We start from the raw sequence: 16,828 nt of genomic DNA, 5'->3' as shown, positions 1-16,828 counted from the left end.
TACTCAATTACAATTTTTCAGTACTTTTTCCACCTCTGCCGCTGACCACTGACTGCTCAAACTGGATGGGCTTCTTGCCTGAAGGTCGTCATCTTGGTTTTTTCTTCCTCCCCCACACAAACTATCAGAGGATGGGTCTCGCTTTCCTTCATGAACTTTGACACAAAAACTGTGCCAGACCAGCCTCTGTGCCTCTGTACTTGTGACAATGTGTAATGACAATAAGGTTCTACTATTACTACTACTACTACAACACAGGAGTGAAATCATTACAGACTAAGGAAGCAGGTGTTGGACTATGAATGTATTTAATGTTCCCCAGATCAGAGTCACAGCATACAGTGTGTAATTATTTCTAAATTAAACAGAAATATCATCTTCTTAATTATATATATTTTTCTTTTCTTTTTTCATATTCATCTATTTTAAAACCATTATTAACATGTTTTCTTTATCTCATGTCTTGGGTTTCTGATTTCCAAAGAAAAAGCAAACACAAGACAACAGGCCCAAGTCTGCCACTCAGCAAACCGGCTCACGCGAAGCCGCCTCTCCTCAGAGAACCCCTCCCCCCAAAGAGAGTCCCTCCCCCCAGAGGGCTTCACAATGTGCTTCTTTTATTCATCAACAGTCAATCCTCTCATATAGAAAATATGCTTGCCCATAAAACAGCACGTGTAACATGATGAATTCTTGGGGGTCGGGGTTTGTTTGAATAAGTCTCAAAGTCTCCAAATAACGTCTCCAATGATCAGACGATCAAGAACAGAGACGTCCTTGGTGAACCAGGCTCACACACATTCTGTGCTAATGTCACACAGACGTGATCCATCACGGGTCCCATAATGCTCTTCATTCATTTATATGCTACAGTGAGATTCCCGACCAACACAAACCGTTACACTAACCACCTTTACACAAACAACAACTCAGCCTCTAGAAATGGAGCAACTACAATTCTTTATAACAAAAATAATCAAATAAGATATGAGGTTGGATAAGAGGGTGGACTAAATTTGCTGATTAATAAGCTATAGTGCAAGTATAAATATTTTAGTGTTTGGAAAAAGCACCCAACTGTATGATAAAATCATGGCATCACTACACATTAACGCCCTAAACTGAGTGAAGACAGAGAAAATAAGATGAAATGTGTTGGCAGCTGAATTCACACTTGCACCTGTTGTCTTGCTCACAAACATAAGTGTTTCATTCACTCAGAAAACAAACAAACAAGAAACTGAATATTTACAAATATTTTGTTGGCTTCTTCTTACACTTAAAAATGTACAGTTAAATCCTCTTTACTGTATATTTCCTTTGCTTACCATAAGCCTTCTGAGAACCTTGAGTTTCATCAAGAGGAAACATATCTACTTTAAGCTTGTCACAATGTCTCCCTCTAGTGGCCAAGCATACAAAATCAGAAAAAAAGATTTAAAATGTCTTTGTATGCATCTCTTCCCCACTCCTGGTATGCTTCTCAGACATGATTCCTACCACAAACAGTCATCATTGGGGCAGGCTGGTCCAATCACATAAACTATGAATCATTATTTATAAAGTCCTGTTTTTGTTTGTTGTTGTAATAGTATTGTGTGCCTTCATGGTTTAATCCAGCAACAGGAATGGTTATTTCTTTTGTCCAGCACACAGGATGTCCAGTACATTTGTTCAGCAATGAGACTTCCATGTGTTTCAGTGCTCTGTGCTGCAGATGCCTTTAGGCTCGTCGGCCTCCAGGAGCGGTCCAGCAGATCCTCCACACATGGTCCAGCAGTTATACCCATAAATAGTCCAGCTGTTCCTCCACACATGGGCGTGCACACAGGACACCCCCACAACACCCCAACACTCTCACAGAACTCAGCACGGGACAGCAACATGAACAGAAAGGGCTGGAACAAGTGGATGGACAGACACAATGGATGTATAAAAAGTCCAAAACGTTTAGTGTGTATGCGTGTGTTTGTTTGTTTGTGTGTCTGTGTTTACCATTCTGTGCCTAACTTCTTTGATGCCTCCTTGTCCTACATTTATACATACTGTGTCAAAAAGGCACCAGAGATACAAAGATGTCCTGGCTGTACTGACCGCACTCCCAGCTGGTTCAATCCAGGGCTTTTAGGCCTTTGATGTCTGCATGTCTGCCTTGATCACACAGCCATGCTGAAGTGATCATCTGTTGAAGTTTGATGGTCCATTTGAAATAAACCCACCTCACCGGGCCCTCTAGTTTGTTGTAACCATAGTGAACAAGTGTGTGTGGGGTTAGAACACACCACTGTGGATTTGATGTGTTTTAACTGTAGTAAAGGCGTGTGTGTGTAGGGTTAGGACACACCACTGTGGATCTGATAAATTTAGGAACCGTTACATTGCAAATTACTCTAAAAATCAGAAAAAGAAGATTTGCTACATTCTCTGCTCTAAGATTCCCACCATTTTGTGTGAAATTGAATCCTGAGAGGACGTGAAAAAAAAATCTTCCAAGAGTCTTCAAACCAAAGAAAAAAGTCAAAGGCCAAAGAAGTTGACGCACTGGGTGTGGTCAGCTTCAGCGCTCTGTTCTTCACTTCCCCTCATCCTGACACATCTACTTCTCTCTTTTCTGTCAGCGGTGTTCTCACCCTGGCACTGATGGCATACAGCCCACAGCTCATACACACTGCCCTGTGTGCGATCAACACACACATGCAAGCTAACTTACACAAACATGAATTAGCAAGCTCCAGAAATAAATGCGCAAACAGCAGGAGAGAGTGAGAATGAAGAAAAACACATGGGAAAAGAGTTACTATGTAAACTATTGTACCAAGCCCTATTTCACAAGATGAGGGGTCGGCAGGCTACATCTCTTTACAGCATGAGGACCGGCGGCTGGCCAGAACGATGCTGTGCCCAGGGTGAGGTGACCACAGACACGTCATTCTGGTAGTCCAGCTTACTCAACACACAGCACTACCAGGGTCATAGGTCATCAACTTTGATTACAGTAGCACCAATAACTATACAGTGATGTGACAGAATGAAGCAGAACACCACCAAAGCAATAAACGAACACAGAAACAAAATGACATGATACACAAAGACGATGAAGACGTGGCAGGAGCTTTTCTACTAGTCTACTTGTCTGACTTGATTGATTAGACAGTGATAATGGCTAAAGGACATGGTTTTGAACTGTAATCAGGAAAATTAATTAACAAACATTTAACAAACATGTAAGCTTCAAATACATTATATATGTGCTGTGAGTCTACCACTGAGTGCCTCCTTGACATTTGAAAAATATTTCATGCATAGATCCCACCAAGCAAACCCCCAATATATATCATTCTCTGTATACATATGATATCAATGACAAAAATAAATCAGAAAGAAAACAGAACCCATAAAGAGTGAGCAGGTCGGCACTTTTAACTTCCTGCAGTTTTAGAGGTTTGGGTTTCTCCCGACTTGTAGCAGGTCTATAACTGGGTGTATCATGTTGCAGGACTGTAGATCAGGGCTTCCCCCAGGCTTCTATCAGGTCTATAACTCAGGGCTCCCCTCAGTCTATCATGTAGCAGGTCTATATCTCAGGGCTCCCCTCAGTCTATCATGTAGTATGTCTGTAACTCAGGGCTCACATTAGTCTACCCCGTGTCAGGTCTATAATGCAGGGCTCCCTCCAGTCTATCATGCAGCAGGTCTATAACTCGGTGCTCCCCTCAGTATACCATGTAGCAGGTCTATAACTCAGCACTCGGCATCAAGGTTGCTGGTAGATGGAACATGTCCATGGAGTGTCATGTCATCTGCACACTGCTCACATAATTTGTATAAAATGACTCCACTGTGCATTACACAAGGTCACACAGCATTTTCAGACAGTGCTCAGAGGACTGGCTCAGAATGATTGGACAATGAAACTGCTATAATGGAACAATGGAGATTTAAGGAGTGAATAAGACATCAGTGATCTGATGAGAACAGAGATGAAGGGATGATTACTGCGGTTTTTCATTCTAGACAGAGGGGAGGAAAGAAATCTAGAAAAATCCCTCTATCATCCTGTCGCTCGCTGTCTCCAGGTGCCATGACAGTGTCACTTGGTCCCCAGTGAACCGTTCTGGTCCACTCTAGGAAACTGTGGGGAAAAGGATCCCGAAGCTGTTAATGGACATTACCGCACTGCCCCTTCTGCTCACATCAGAGTCTGAAAATAAACGTTCAAAGTGCCTTTAACATTCATGTCTAATTCAAGCTGTTCATTTGAGTTTCTGAGACAACCACCAGGAGGTGCTGTTGTACCTTTTCAACAGAGTGTGTGAATACAGTAAGAGGAGTTCAAAAGGAGACGGAGGGGGAGGGACAGGGAGATTAAAAGAGGCCGTGTGCAGGAGTGCGTCCTCCCCACTAGAGGGCAGTACTATACGCGGGTGGTGGAGTGCTGGTGGGGCAGGGTGTTGTTGTGGCCGGCGGTGGTGGGGAAGGTGTTGAAGGCGTGGAGGGGCTGCATGCCGGTGACGGCGCTGGGGATCATGGTGATGGTGTTGGGCGTCATCAGCGGGACGTCGTCGGGCGCCCGGCGCAGGGCCAGCGTGTAGTCCGGCGGGCAGGCGGGCCGCAGGATGTCGTGCGGCCGCAGCGGCTCCATGTCGTGGTGGGCGTCGTGCTCGGAGTGCTTCATCTGCAGGGACATGATCTCCTCCTCCTGGCTGTGTGCCAGGTCGTTGGCGGGGCCGCCTCGCTGCGGCGAGAGCCGGTGCCGCCGCATCTCGTGCCTCTTGTCGCGCTTGTAGTAGAGCGCGGCGAAGGCCAGGATGTTGAGGAAGAGGAGCGAGGCGCCCACGGCCACCGTCACGCTCAGCTCCGTCGAGTAATCGCGCGTGTCGCTCGGGAAGGGCGAGAAGCGGGGGCGCTCCGAGCCGTCGGGGTCCGGGTCCGGGGGGAAGGTGGGGTACGGCAGGCGGGTGGCACGGGGGCCCGAGCCCTTCCAGTGGGGGGGCCGCGTGGTGCCCGGCGGCAGGCGTGTGGTCGGGGAGCTTCGCATCTCCTCAAGGTTGTGGAGCTGAGGGACCAACTCCAGCCAGAACGCCACCTTGTTGGCCCGATAGTTGTCCCGGATGCGGGGCTTGAGGCCGATGTGCAGGTACTGTTTGTCCTTGGAGTTGAACTTGGTCCAGATGACCTCCTCGAAGCGGTTGGGCTTGGTGTGGATGAACTTGGTGTCTTGGGGAACTGGCAGGTTAGGATCCCTGAACAAAGACAAAAAGGATTGTCACACAAACTACACAAACTACACAAACTACATACAAGATGCGGTGAACAGTCACTTAATTCTGAATTTCTGGTTTATTATGTCAAACGTGCACCTACCGCTGCACTGCAATATTGCTGCTTATTTATTTGGGGAAATGGGGTCAGTAAAAATCTGAACGATGTTAAACAAAGTTGCACCCGCTCAGATGGACAGTAGTCAGATTAACTACTTTGTTCTTTACATCTAATAAACATGTATAATACATGATAAAAAAATAAAGCACCATGATTACACCAGTTTATGTAGTTGTACTGACTAAGTACTGATAGTTGGTGACATCTAGTAATTTCATATGATTCACATATTTTTATATAATGAACATTTTGGAATATAAATTATTCTATCATGTTTATTTTATTACATATGTAAATACTTGCAGTGGTTTTTGATTAAACTGAAACAGTAGATGACAGCTCATCATGACCAAGAAGCTAAATGATCATTTGAACCATTTGAAAGGCTTTTAAAAATATATATCACTCATGACTGCAATTTCTAATGTTTCCCAGTGGGGCGGAGGTGATATTTACAGTGTTTGGATGCCGTCCTTACCCAGGGTGTCACAAACACTCATCAGTATGACAGTATGGGTCGTATGACAGTATGGGACTAGTATTTTGCCCTTTGCACTTTGCCCTTTGCTCAAGCTGTTAGCACTTTGCTCTGACTGCTCTACCACGTGAGGTACAGGAACACAGGTTTGATTCACTGCCATTCAGGTAATTTGTAGAATCAAGGTATCCTGGTGTGATCGGTGGTGTGGCTGTAGTTGTGCAGGACTCCACATCTTCAGGATCGCGAGTCCACGTGAGAAGACGTACCCGGTCTTGGCGAAGTTGGTCCAGTAGGTCATGACCACCGCGCTGAGCATCACGTCGTTCTTGGAGAAGTTGCAGGGGAACAGGTCGGTGGCGCCGATCATGGGGACGCCGAACACGTAGGGGATCTCGTCGCCGTGCGCCGCGTCCGCCCACTCCGGTCTGGTCTCCGTCTGGCAGTGGTGGTAGAAGGTGTAGAAGTAGACAGGCGACTGGTAATCTGCGTGCAGCTTGGCCGTAGCCACCGCCGGCGCCACCCACTGGTGGTCTGTGAACAGTGCCAGCAGCGTCTTGCGCCGCATTTCTCCGTTATCTCGATCTGCCCAGTCGGTGTACATGAACTTAATGGTCTCCCTCAAGATGTCTTTACCTAGAGAAATGAAAGAACGTGCAGAGAAAACAAGATGGAGAAGTAAACAAATATGAATATATACATTTATGAGCTGGAGAAACATAAGCATTTTGTGTCTGTGCCTATAGTCGCATGTGCACCCATATTGAGGCTTCTGCACTGGTATCCACAGATGTCTTCTATAAGTGTGATTTGGGAACAGAAAGTATCAAGGTCTCTAATAAAAACCCACACATAACCCACCTGGGAGCCCACATGAACCTTGAGAGGATCACACATGCTTAACACCTTGAAAAGTATCACCACGTCCAAAGTTTATTTAAATATTTCTTCTCCGTCGAAACATAAAAATGTTAGTCTGCTAATGCCCTCTGGTGGCAAGATTTGGAAGTTACAAGTGCTGCTATGGTGACAGTACAGTGTGGCTTGAGGGTGCACTATAGAACGAAAAAAAATTTGTTTGTATGTTTTGGCTTTGCTGATCTGAGAACGGACACTCTGTGGTCATATGATTCGTATATAAGGATCATCTGTTAATATGCTCTAGGGCCTGGTGATTTGTACCTTCTGGATATCCGTAGAGGTTGTCCACAAAGTTGGAGATAGTGTAATCAAAGGCAGCTGCTGATATCCCTTCTTCACTCTCAGAGCCGCCGTCATCCACAAACTTAAGCCCCTCCCCTTGATTCACGCCAATCAAGAGGTCATAATTCAGGAACTCCCCCTAGTGGACACATTGAGCATGTTACAGGACTGGAAAGGACTTAGAACAATAGTAACCATAGATATGTAAAACACAAATAATGAAATTTAATTTGCCCCCAGGTAGGAGACAAGTAACTGCTGCCCGAAAAAATGAAACACTCTTTTCACAGGCTTGTCAAGATGAGCTAAAAAACAAAAACGTTTGCTACCTAAACAATAAAACAGATGTGTTATGTATCTATGTCAAAGTAAACTGTAGTTATTACATCTGTTCAGATATAGTAATCTGGACACTTATTAGGCCTAGACTGAGAATGACAACGCTCGTAAAAATAATTAAAAGGAACGTTAAAAGGATCTCGTTCCTGGGGACCTTTACAGGACTGTACAGTTCAGTGCTTACTCTGCCTAACACACTCAGTGCTCAGTGCAACCGTGTAGATCTGTTATCCCTGAAGGACACACGCTGCATCCACCCGCTACCTCATTAGAAACATCCATTTCAGAGCTACACACACTGGCTACATTATTAAAGAGTGTTGCTATCACTAAACTACACACTGATGTTGAGATAGAGTGTGGTTAATGTTAAACTCAACACTGATGTTGGGATAGAGTGTGGTTAATGTTAAACTCAACACTGATGTTGGGATAGAGTGTGGTTAATATTAAACTCAACACTGATGTTGGGATAGAGTGTGGTTATTAACCTTCATGTCTATGAATCTGTCTTCCATGTTACATTTAGATAATTGGCTGGTTGAGATTTTTAAATCAATATAAATTTGAGATACAAATATGATTCCTTCCCCACTGCCGTCTTTCATCATGCTGATTTACACACAGCTGTACCCACAGGAACATCGCAGTGCACACAACAGCGGTGACCAACGAGGTAGATGCTAGGGCTGTGACGGTGGGCTGTGACGGTACGGATTTTTTCTTACCGCGGTGAGAGAGCAACGTTATCACCACGGTGAAGCGGTTAACCGCTTTTAAATTAACAAAAAAAAATATTAATCATAAAGTAAATACTTTAGGCAAAATTATGGAAATAATATTGTTAATAATGACTTGAATAACGTGAATTAAAAATAATATCTTATTTTTTCGTCTTCATGTTCTTGCAAGACAAACCAACATGTTCATTTTGTCCGGTTTAAGGGACGATCTAAACGAGGTGGCAACGTTTCCTGCCGTGCTGAATACACGCTCCGATTGAGTGCTCGTTGCGCAAACGGTCATATATTTCCTGGCAATGTTTGACAGAAGAGGGAACCGATTTTGATTTCCCCGTTACCAGGCAAGTGGATCCGAATGCGAATCGAGGGCTTCCTCTTGCAAATACCTCGCGAGTTTAGTGTCCGCACGGATTCTCCTGGGGACCGGAGTGGAGGTCTTTTCTTTTCTTTTTGGAAAATGTGGTATAAGCCGCACCGGGCTAAAAGCCGCATAGATCTACTGAACTGAATACATTTAACTGAACTGATCAGTTTCTGAACGGTGCCTGTAGCATTTCACATGCAACAGATTTGGCTTTCTGCAATAGGCATTACATAACCGCAGTTTTGCAGTAATGCGGTTATCGATGCATGGACTTGTAGGTCACCGCTCAATGACCAGGTGCGTCCAATAAAGCGTAATTTCACGTGTAGTGTCTGGTGAATGTAAAGGCCTTCTCTGAAGTGCCAGTTCTAAACCCAAAACACCTGCTGCATGAGGATCTCTGGATCATCCGGCACCACGTCCCCATCCACCACGGGTCCGAAAGCGATGTGGTAGCGCGCGGGCTGGATGTCCTGGTCCACCAGCTCCCGGAAGCTCTTCCTCCGCAGGCAGTCCACCAGGTCGGCCGTCTCCGTGTACGTGCAGCCCACCTTCCGGGCCAGGATCCTGGTGTACTTCAGGGGCTGGTAGTTGATGGACCAGCTGGAGATGGCGGAGCCACTCTGGGCCACAGCCCTCTGGAAGAGGCCTGGATGAGACAACATGCAGCACACGGGTCACAGGTGACGGAGACGAACAGGTAATAATTCACTCTCCTAATATTAGAAGTGCCTCAGTTTACATCAGCATCCTGTTAGAGGGGATGCAGGAACTCATCGGTTTGGGAAAATGCTGTGGAGTATTATAGGATGTCCACGAAGACTTGAGTTTATTATTAGTCTTGCAGATCCATTTTACTTTAAATCTATGAGCAATTCAAATATTTTTAGTTGTATTTTTGAACCCCCAAAATTCAAATTGTTTTTCTTCCCACAACAACAATAATAATAATAATAATATAAATGTGTGTATGAGGTGAGGAGAGTGCTGGGAGTGATGAAGACACACCCACGAGAAGTTATCACCACCACATTCATCAGAACTAATCCAGTGTGTCAGTGTATCAGTGTATCATGACAGATAAGCCCTTCCCCGCTGCCCTGCTCCGGACACAGCCATCCCAACCACAACCAACCACAGCTGTCCTGCTTCCCCGTGACCCCTGGATGTCCACAGCTTATCTCCCATCTCACTGGGCATGGCGTTGGGCTTTGGGCCAACCTTTCAACACTACCGTTGTTCGGCATCTCGAGAAACATGGCACCTGTCTCAGATTTGCATGCCTCGTGTGATGGTGCATAATGAAAAATTCATTTAGATACCTGGCATTGTTTTTGTAAACAGAAGAGTTCCTGATAAAGATACTGACTGACTTTCCTTATTTTTGTGTTTATTCTTAGTGCCAGTGGAGTAATTATAGATGTGTCAGGCGAGCTCAGGCTATTGCAGTCGCTTGTTAAGGAAGAACCATGAGCTTTTAGTAGAGGATGTTAGTCCTTAATCGGTGTTGTAGCTGACAGTACAGTTAAACTTGTGTGAGTGCAGTGACTATAGCTGTAAATCAGACCTCAGCACCACGTCTTCTTCTCTGCCACCTCCACCCAACCCCAACCCCCCGCCACCTATTAATAACCCCGCCCACCTCCTCTTAACAACCTCCCCACCCCCACCTCCTCTCACATCCCCTCAGGAAGACTGCTACTTCTGGTCCCATCAGTTCCCCCACCTCTTTCTCTCAGTCTCTCCCAACCACTAACACAGTATAACACATTCCACACACACTTTCCCCACTCTCTCACACTCCAGGTGGTGGTGACGGTTCATCTGCCCCATAGTCAGGATTATTGTATTCCTGACATGCTCACAGTTAAATTTTCTACTTTGTATTAATGAGAATGTCCTACTCAGTTATCACTGTTTATAATGTCCATATCTACTACACCTAATCACACCCCTAACATTAATCCCAAGAGCAAAACAGAAACACCTTTTATTACTAAAGCCAAGGCTGAAGCTGTATGTTTTCATAAAAAAACACTTTTTTTTCGTTGTTGAGACTATCAATTATTGTTGAGATTTTTGGTTCCCCAAAAGGGAGTAAAACTGAACACAGGTTTAGAATGGATAAAAAAAGAAAAGTAGATCTTGAGTAATCAATATTTTGCTCTAATTTTAATATACCTTCACCCTACTTGATCAATACATTGTACGGTTTCAACCACAGCTGCATGCTTCGTTAGTGATCTGCACTTACGCCTAAAGCACGCCAGTACTGTGCAACACGGCACCCCCAGCTAACAGAGGTTTAATGTCCTCTGGGTGGGGGGATCAGGAAGATAGCAGTCAAGATAAAAATAAACTAGTGTTAATGGAAGAGAATATTCAAAATAATTATACATATTTCTATGATGCCAGCAATCTCAGCAGGAACAAACCAGTGTTTGGGTCTTTGAGGTTTGCCGAAGAACACCACATCAGTGTGTGTGTGTGTGTGAGTGTGTGTGTTGGTAATCTCCTCTTTACACATGTGTTCTTTTCCTGAATCATTTTACAGCTGTGTGTATTCCATGCTGACCTGAGACCACTGACAGAAGCCGAGCTGACATGACTGGCGTCTCCAGGGACAGTTGTTGTCATGACTTACCTGCTCTGACTGACAGGTCCAGGCTGGACTGCTGGTGTAAGGTGAGGATGACAATGAAGATGAGGATTGCGGGGATGAAGATTTTTGACAATGGAGAAAAGAGTTAGACAGTAGTGACAGAGAGGTGATGTGAGTCTGAAAGGGCACATGCAATTATACACCATAAACACATCAGACACACACACACACACACACACACATACAGCACTGACACAGAGTCTACTGACTGCGAGAGGATACAAACAAACACTTAAAAGTTACAAATGTGAAACCAACCCAAGCGCACACACACACACACACACACACACACACACACACACACACACACACACACACACACACACACACACACATTGATACACACATATAACATTATTCCAAAGTAACCTGCAGGGCTAAAGTTGAGCAGAAACTGTTGTCCATATCTCTTACCTTCTGAGTGGTGGGACAGGACGAGCAGGTTGATGCAGGTGGCTCCAGCCCCCGAGCCAAAGATGGTGATGCGTTCCGGATCTCCACCAAAATGGCCGATGTTCTCATTCAGCCACCGAAGAGCCTGGATCTGGTCCAGCAGGCCGTAGTTTCCTTTTGCAGACTGGTCTCCTGTGCTGAGAAACCCTACACACACAGACACACACACACACACACACACACACACACACACACACACACACACACACACACACACACACAGAATTATATTTTACAGCTACCAATTTTGCCAAATATTTGGTTGTCCAGACAGTAAAGCATCTAATAAACAGAAGTATAATGTATCATAGAGGAGGGATCCAGCAAGAAACGAGAAACAGCCCACACAGTTCGTCTGCAAACACCTAGAAAACACCTAATGTCTGATCTCTTCCCTTAATGTGTTAAATCACATTTAGAAAACACCTAACATCTGATCTTTTCCCTTAAGGTGTTAAATCATGTTTAGAAAACACCTAACATCTGATCTCTTCCCTTAATGTGTTAAATCACATTTAGAAAACACATAACATCTGATCTCTTCCCTTAAAATGTTAAATTTTGTTTAGAGAAATAACTAATATATGATCTGTTCCCTTAAGGTGTTAAAAACACCTAATGTCTGATCTCGTCCCTTAACATGTTATGAAACATTTTGATTTCTCTTGACTTTTCTGATACCCCTGAAAGAAATAGAAAAGGTTTCCATTTCAATTGGGTTCACCTAGAAGACAACCTAAGGTGTGCTAATAAATAATGTATATGTAGAGATAGAGTGTTTGTGTGTCTCTGAGTTGAACAGAGTGCAGTTGGGAATGGGGGAGGTGGAACGAGAAAGAGAGAGAGAGAGAGAGAGAGAGAGATGCTTGGTGTTATGATTTGAGATGAAAAAAAATATTTCATCTGCCTCCAAGATACCAGGAAGTCTACAAGATCAAAGCCTGATGCTGCGGAAAACACACACACACACACACACACACACGCACACTCACAAACACCTTACACGCACACTCACAAACACCTCTCACAAACACCTCACACACATACACATGCACACGCAGATGCTGACTGAGTCAAAAATGTGTGAAGCATCACTTATTCTGGGTGCATGACGACCACACTGTACTCGACTAGTGGCTGTCCTTCAGTGTCAGAGTGCTTTACAACTGCGGAGAAGTTAATAGGAGATTATATTATAAACAGAGTGTGGAAATAGTTTGTTAGGGCACTGAGATCCAGTGTCATAATAGCTTAGCTGAGAGTGGTGTATAAATAACTTCTTCTAACATATATACACACAAACACATTAAGTGTGAGGCCCACTAATGCTCACACTCCACACACACACACACACACACACACACACACACTCCACACACTGCTGCACAGTGAGACATCACAGACAGACGCCCCTGTTTCAAAAATGCATGCTAACGAGAGGGAGAAGCTGTCAGATACACACAAACACGCGCACACACACACACACACACACACACACACACACACAGAGTGAAGTCTGTAATTATAATTGCACACATCTCCTATATAGGCGCCTGCCTCTGCAGCTGTCTGTTAACCAACCACATGCACACACACACACACACACACACACGTCACCATTCACTAGAAACACACCCTTCTTACACACTGCTCACTGCTTGTCATCCGAGATGCATACAAGTTATGAAGTCCTGGGGAGGTTTCTGCTCACATGGAACTTACTAACCTAGCAGCAAATCACCCACCAGAAGCAGTTAAGACAAAGTAAAGCCATCGGATGTGAGGAGGTAATGCACTAAATTACAGTTTTTAACGACTGCTAACGTGCATTTCCCAATACTTGTGATACATTGTCAAAACTCTAAACACAGCAACACATTGACCTCACACAAATAGCCAAACTCTGCATTTCACAATGCAAACAACTTTGTTAAAACACAGCAAACCTGGTTCAGTATCCAATCATTCTTTCAAACACTAGCACATATTCTCTTTTCGAGATGAACATAGTCAATCACTGCACAACCACTGTAAAAAAAACAAACATTTGATGGCAATACAGAAACAGTATTACATGTAATATTTTACCCTCTCCCAGCAAACAACAGACATTTTACAGTAACATCTGTTGCTTTCTTAGTCAGTTCATTTTTACTGTAATCCGCTTCATTTGGACTTTTTTTTCAAATGTGTGCATTTTTGGCAACATACTGTCTACACAATGAGTGATATTTACTGTTAGGTACTTTATGGAATGTAGATTAGACAAAAAAGGAGTCACTAACAGTTTTGCAGTAAAGGGTATATTTTACTGTATTAGGGACATTACTGTAAATTGTGGCCTAACCCAAAAAATAATTATCGTAATTGTAAACATAATTAGCCATGGTCCCATATGTGTAAAAATACACATATACAAAAAAAGCCACACAAGGGGGAAAAACGGAATACAAAACTGAACAGTCTTGTTAGGCCTAATCTAAATGGTCTTCAGCAGTTGGCCACATGTTTTCATCCACATCACATCTGATGTTGGCCCTTGGCATGGACCTGGGAAAGAAAAGCTTGGTATGCCTTATTCACCCCTGGCAGTCTTCAGCTGAAATGTCTCTGCAAACGGGATCCATTGCATGCAGCAGGGACATTTGGTCATGGGGCCGATGATCATACACCTTCCACCTCCAGACTGAAAAAAGTTCCTTAGTGGGGTTGAGGAAAGGCGAGTAGGGCAGGAAGAAAAGGGACATCACTCTTGGGTGGTCTATAAACCAGTTTGTGATGACATGAGAATGACAGAATGCTACATCGTCCCATCACAAATGTCCTGGTGTTTCCTCCCACCTGTTCCATTTCTGCTTCTGGAACCAGTTGTTGGTAGAGTTCATTCAAAAACAAAAGAAAGAGGTCACTGTTATAGGGACCAATCTGGCATTTGTGAAGGACCAAACCAGCACTTGAGATTGCAGGACAAATTGTTACATTTGCTCCTCTCTGACCCGGTACATTACTGTACTTCATTTTATACTTTTTATAAATATATATATATTTTATACTACATTTATCTATATGTGCAAAAAATGTGTACAACAGTAATAACTTTTCAGCTGCTTTTGTTTTTGCAGAACTTGGCATTTTATACGATATTTAAGGTTTTGAACCTTAGGTTTTCATTTTTGGCATGCTGTGTACAAGCAATTGTAAATAAGACAAAAACGATCCAGAATTTTGTTATTGGATAACCTTGTGTGTATAGAAAATTTAAGCATTATAGAAACATGTAAAATGACTGCATTTTGTGCCATAACAACATGAATTGAACTAATAGTATAGCCACTGAAAACTGATGTTGTGTTCACTGTGTTTGGAGTTTTGAAAATGTGACTACAGATTGGACAAACGCACGTTAGCAGTCGTCAAAAACTGTAAAACTGCTCTTATGGTTTGAGCTGGTGAGCAGCATCATTATAGTTCTTGGCCTACAGTTCAGTTCTTGGTGGACCTTTGTGCTTTAATGCAGCTGTCTCCACACTCAGGGCACCTGAGGCTGTGGATCACCGATCGAGCTGAAGCAGAGGGTGAGTGAATAGGCATAATTATATACAACCAACCAGAAACCTGAGCAGAATGTGATAAATACATTCACAGAAGGCATGCAGTGGAAAAAGATTATTTAACATTATTTACAAATAGTTCAAACTTGAGGTGCGTAACAGACTGGTGTCCCTACGGCGTGGGGAGAAAGGCCATCTGCAGTAGTTCATTGTGCTTTTCTGAATTGCTCACATTGCTTCTGGCACCACAGAACAGGTCCTGCTGCTATTCTCTGCTGTTTTCAGCCCAACCTAATTTCATTCATATCATCATCATCATCATGAAGCGGAGTTTATGATGATTGTAATTTATCTGTATTTGGCATTTCAGCCCTTCCTCTGATATACCAAATATCAAAACCAGCCAGTTACTAAAAAGCTCCACCTCTTAAAACCACACCCTTATCTCCCCTGCCAACCACAACCAGCTAAGAGCAAACAAGCCATGAAAAAAGCTCCTCACCCCAACTTACCCCAGTGATCTACCCCAACTTACCCCAGTGATCTACCCCAACTTACCCCAGTGATCTACCCCAACTTACCCCAGTGATCTACCCCAACTTACCCCGGTGATCTACCCCAACTTACCCCGGTGTCTCTAACCCACTTTCCCCACTGTATCTACCCCAACTTACCCCAGTGATCTACCCCAACTTACCCCAGTGTACATACCCCAACTTTCCCCTGTGTATCTAACCTTCTTTCACTCCGATTCTTTCTCTACTTTCAAGACGTTCACTTTTAACCCAATCCGTTTCTTTTTCTCTCTAAAAATGCTTCTTGGTAGAACTGTCCAACACAAGTACGGAGCAATTAAAAACTCCAGTCACCATGTTAGATATGTTACATATGCTAAACGGGATTAATTGAGATGCTGAGAAGAATAATTAAATATGAAAGACAGCAAACTAAATATGGACGGGTTTAAGTGGGATTCTCTTTGGCTCTCTTATTGCTCTCTGTCTCTTTTCTCCAGAAGTGTGTGCCAACATCTCCATTCACTCTCATCTCTCTCTCTGACCTTCTCTCTTCTCTCTCGCCTCTAATTCACCTCCAGAAATAAATGGTTTCTTGCTCTCCCACTCTCGTCAGCGCTTCCCTGTGTTGTCTTCTCTTTCTGTCTCTCTCTCCCTCTCTGTCTGTCTCACTCTCTGTCTGTCTGTCTCATACGATTGGTGAATGTTCGGTGAGAGCTGAGGTTCTCAATGGGCACTGTTTTATGCATCACTCCTCACTGCATTCTGATTACCTCGAGTGCTGTGTGTGTGTGTGTGTGTGTGTGTGTGTGTGTGTGTGTGTTTGTGTGTGTGAGTTTGTGTGTAGTGTTTCCTTTGCTACTGCATGCAAAATACAGTCTTCCAGTATCTGAGGTGGTGTGCTAATATTATTGTGTATTCAAGATATTAAATAAGGTGTGTGTTGGCTTGCTAAATAGATTTAATGCAAACAGTGTACTTGAATGAGTGTAGATAACAGTTGTGAAATTCATTGATACACGTCTCACTGTACTGATGCACCATATGTGTCCATAGAGTGTGTGTGCAGCCTGTCCATTCCTGTTCCATAGACACTGTGCCATTTTAACAGGCCACGAGGAATAACTCGCGTGTTGTA

At 43.8% G+C, this 16,828-nt stretch overlaps 1 protein-coding gene across 4 annotated transcripts in view; it reads right to left on the bottom strand.

Annotated features, from left to right (window-relative positions):
- Positions 1–323: 323 nt before the first annotated feature.
- nlgn2a (neuroligin 2a) overlaps positions 324–16,828 on the bottom strand; it is an 88,662-nt gene continuing 72,157 nt past the window's right edge. For 3 of the 4 annotated variants that reach the window (XM_076987410.1, XM_076987411.1, XM_076987412.1), the window contains 5 exons: positions 11,586–11,771; positions 8,893–9,158; positions 7,043–7,202; positions 6,130–6,496; positions 324–5,243 (listed from right to left, as the gene is read on the bottom strand). In XM_076987410.1, coding sequence (XP_076843525.1) covers positions 4,415–5,243; positions 6,130–6,496; positions 7,043–7,202; positions 8,893–9,158; positions 11,586–11,771 — 1,808 coding nt within the window. In that variant the 3' untranslated portion in view covers positions 324–4,414. Of the gene's footprint in view, positions 5,244–6,129; positions 6,497–7,042; positions 7,203–8,892; positions 9,159–11,153; positions 11,185–11,585; positions 11,772–16,828 lie in introns of all 4 variants that reach the window. The other variant, XM_076987413.1, reaches the window with a different exon arrangement.

This window comes from Brachyhypopomus gauderio, unplaced genomic scaffold, assembly GCF_052324685.1.
Source record: "Brachyhypopomus gauderio isolate BG-103 unplaced genomic scaffold, BGAUD_0.2 sc52, whole genome shotgun sequence".
NCBI classification, from domain to species: Eukaryota; Metazoa; Chordata; class Actinopteri; order Gymnotiformes; family Hypopomidae; genus Brachyhypopomus; species Brachyhypopomus gauderio.
The sequence above is the reverse complement of the archived record's forward strand: the minus strand, read 5'-3'. Positions and strand labels throughout refer to the sequence as shown.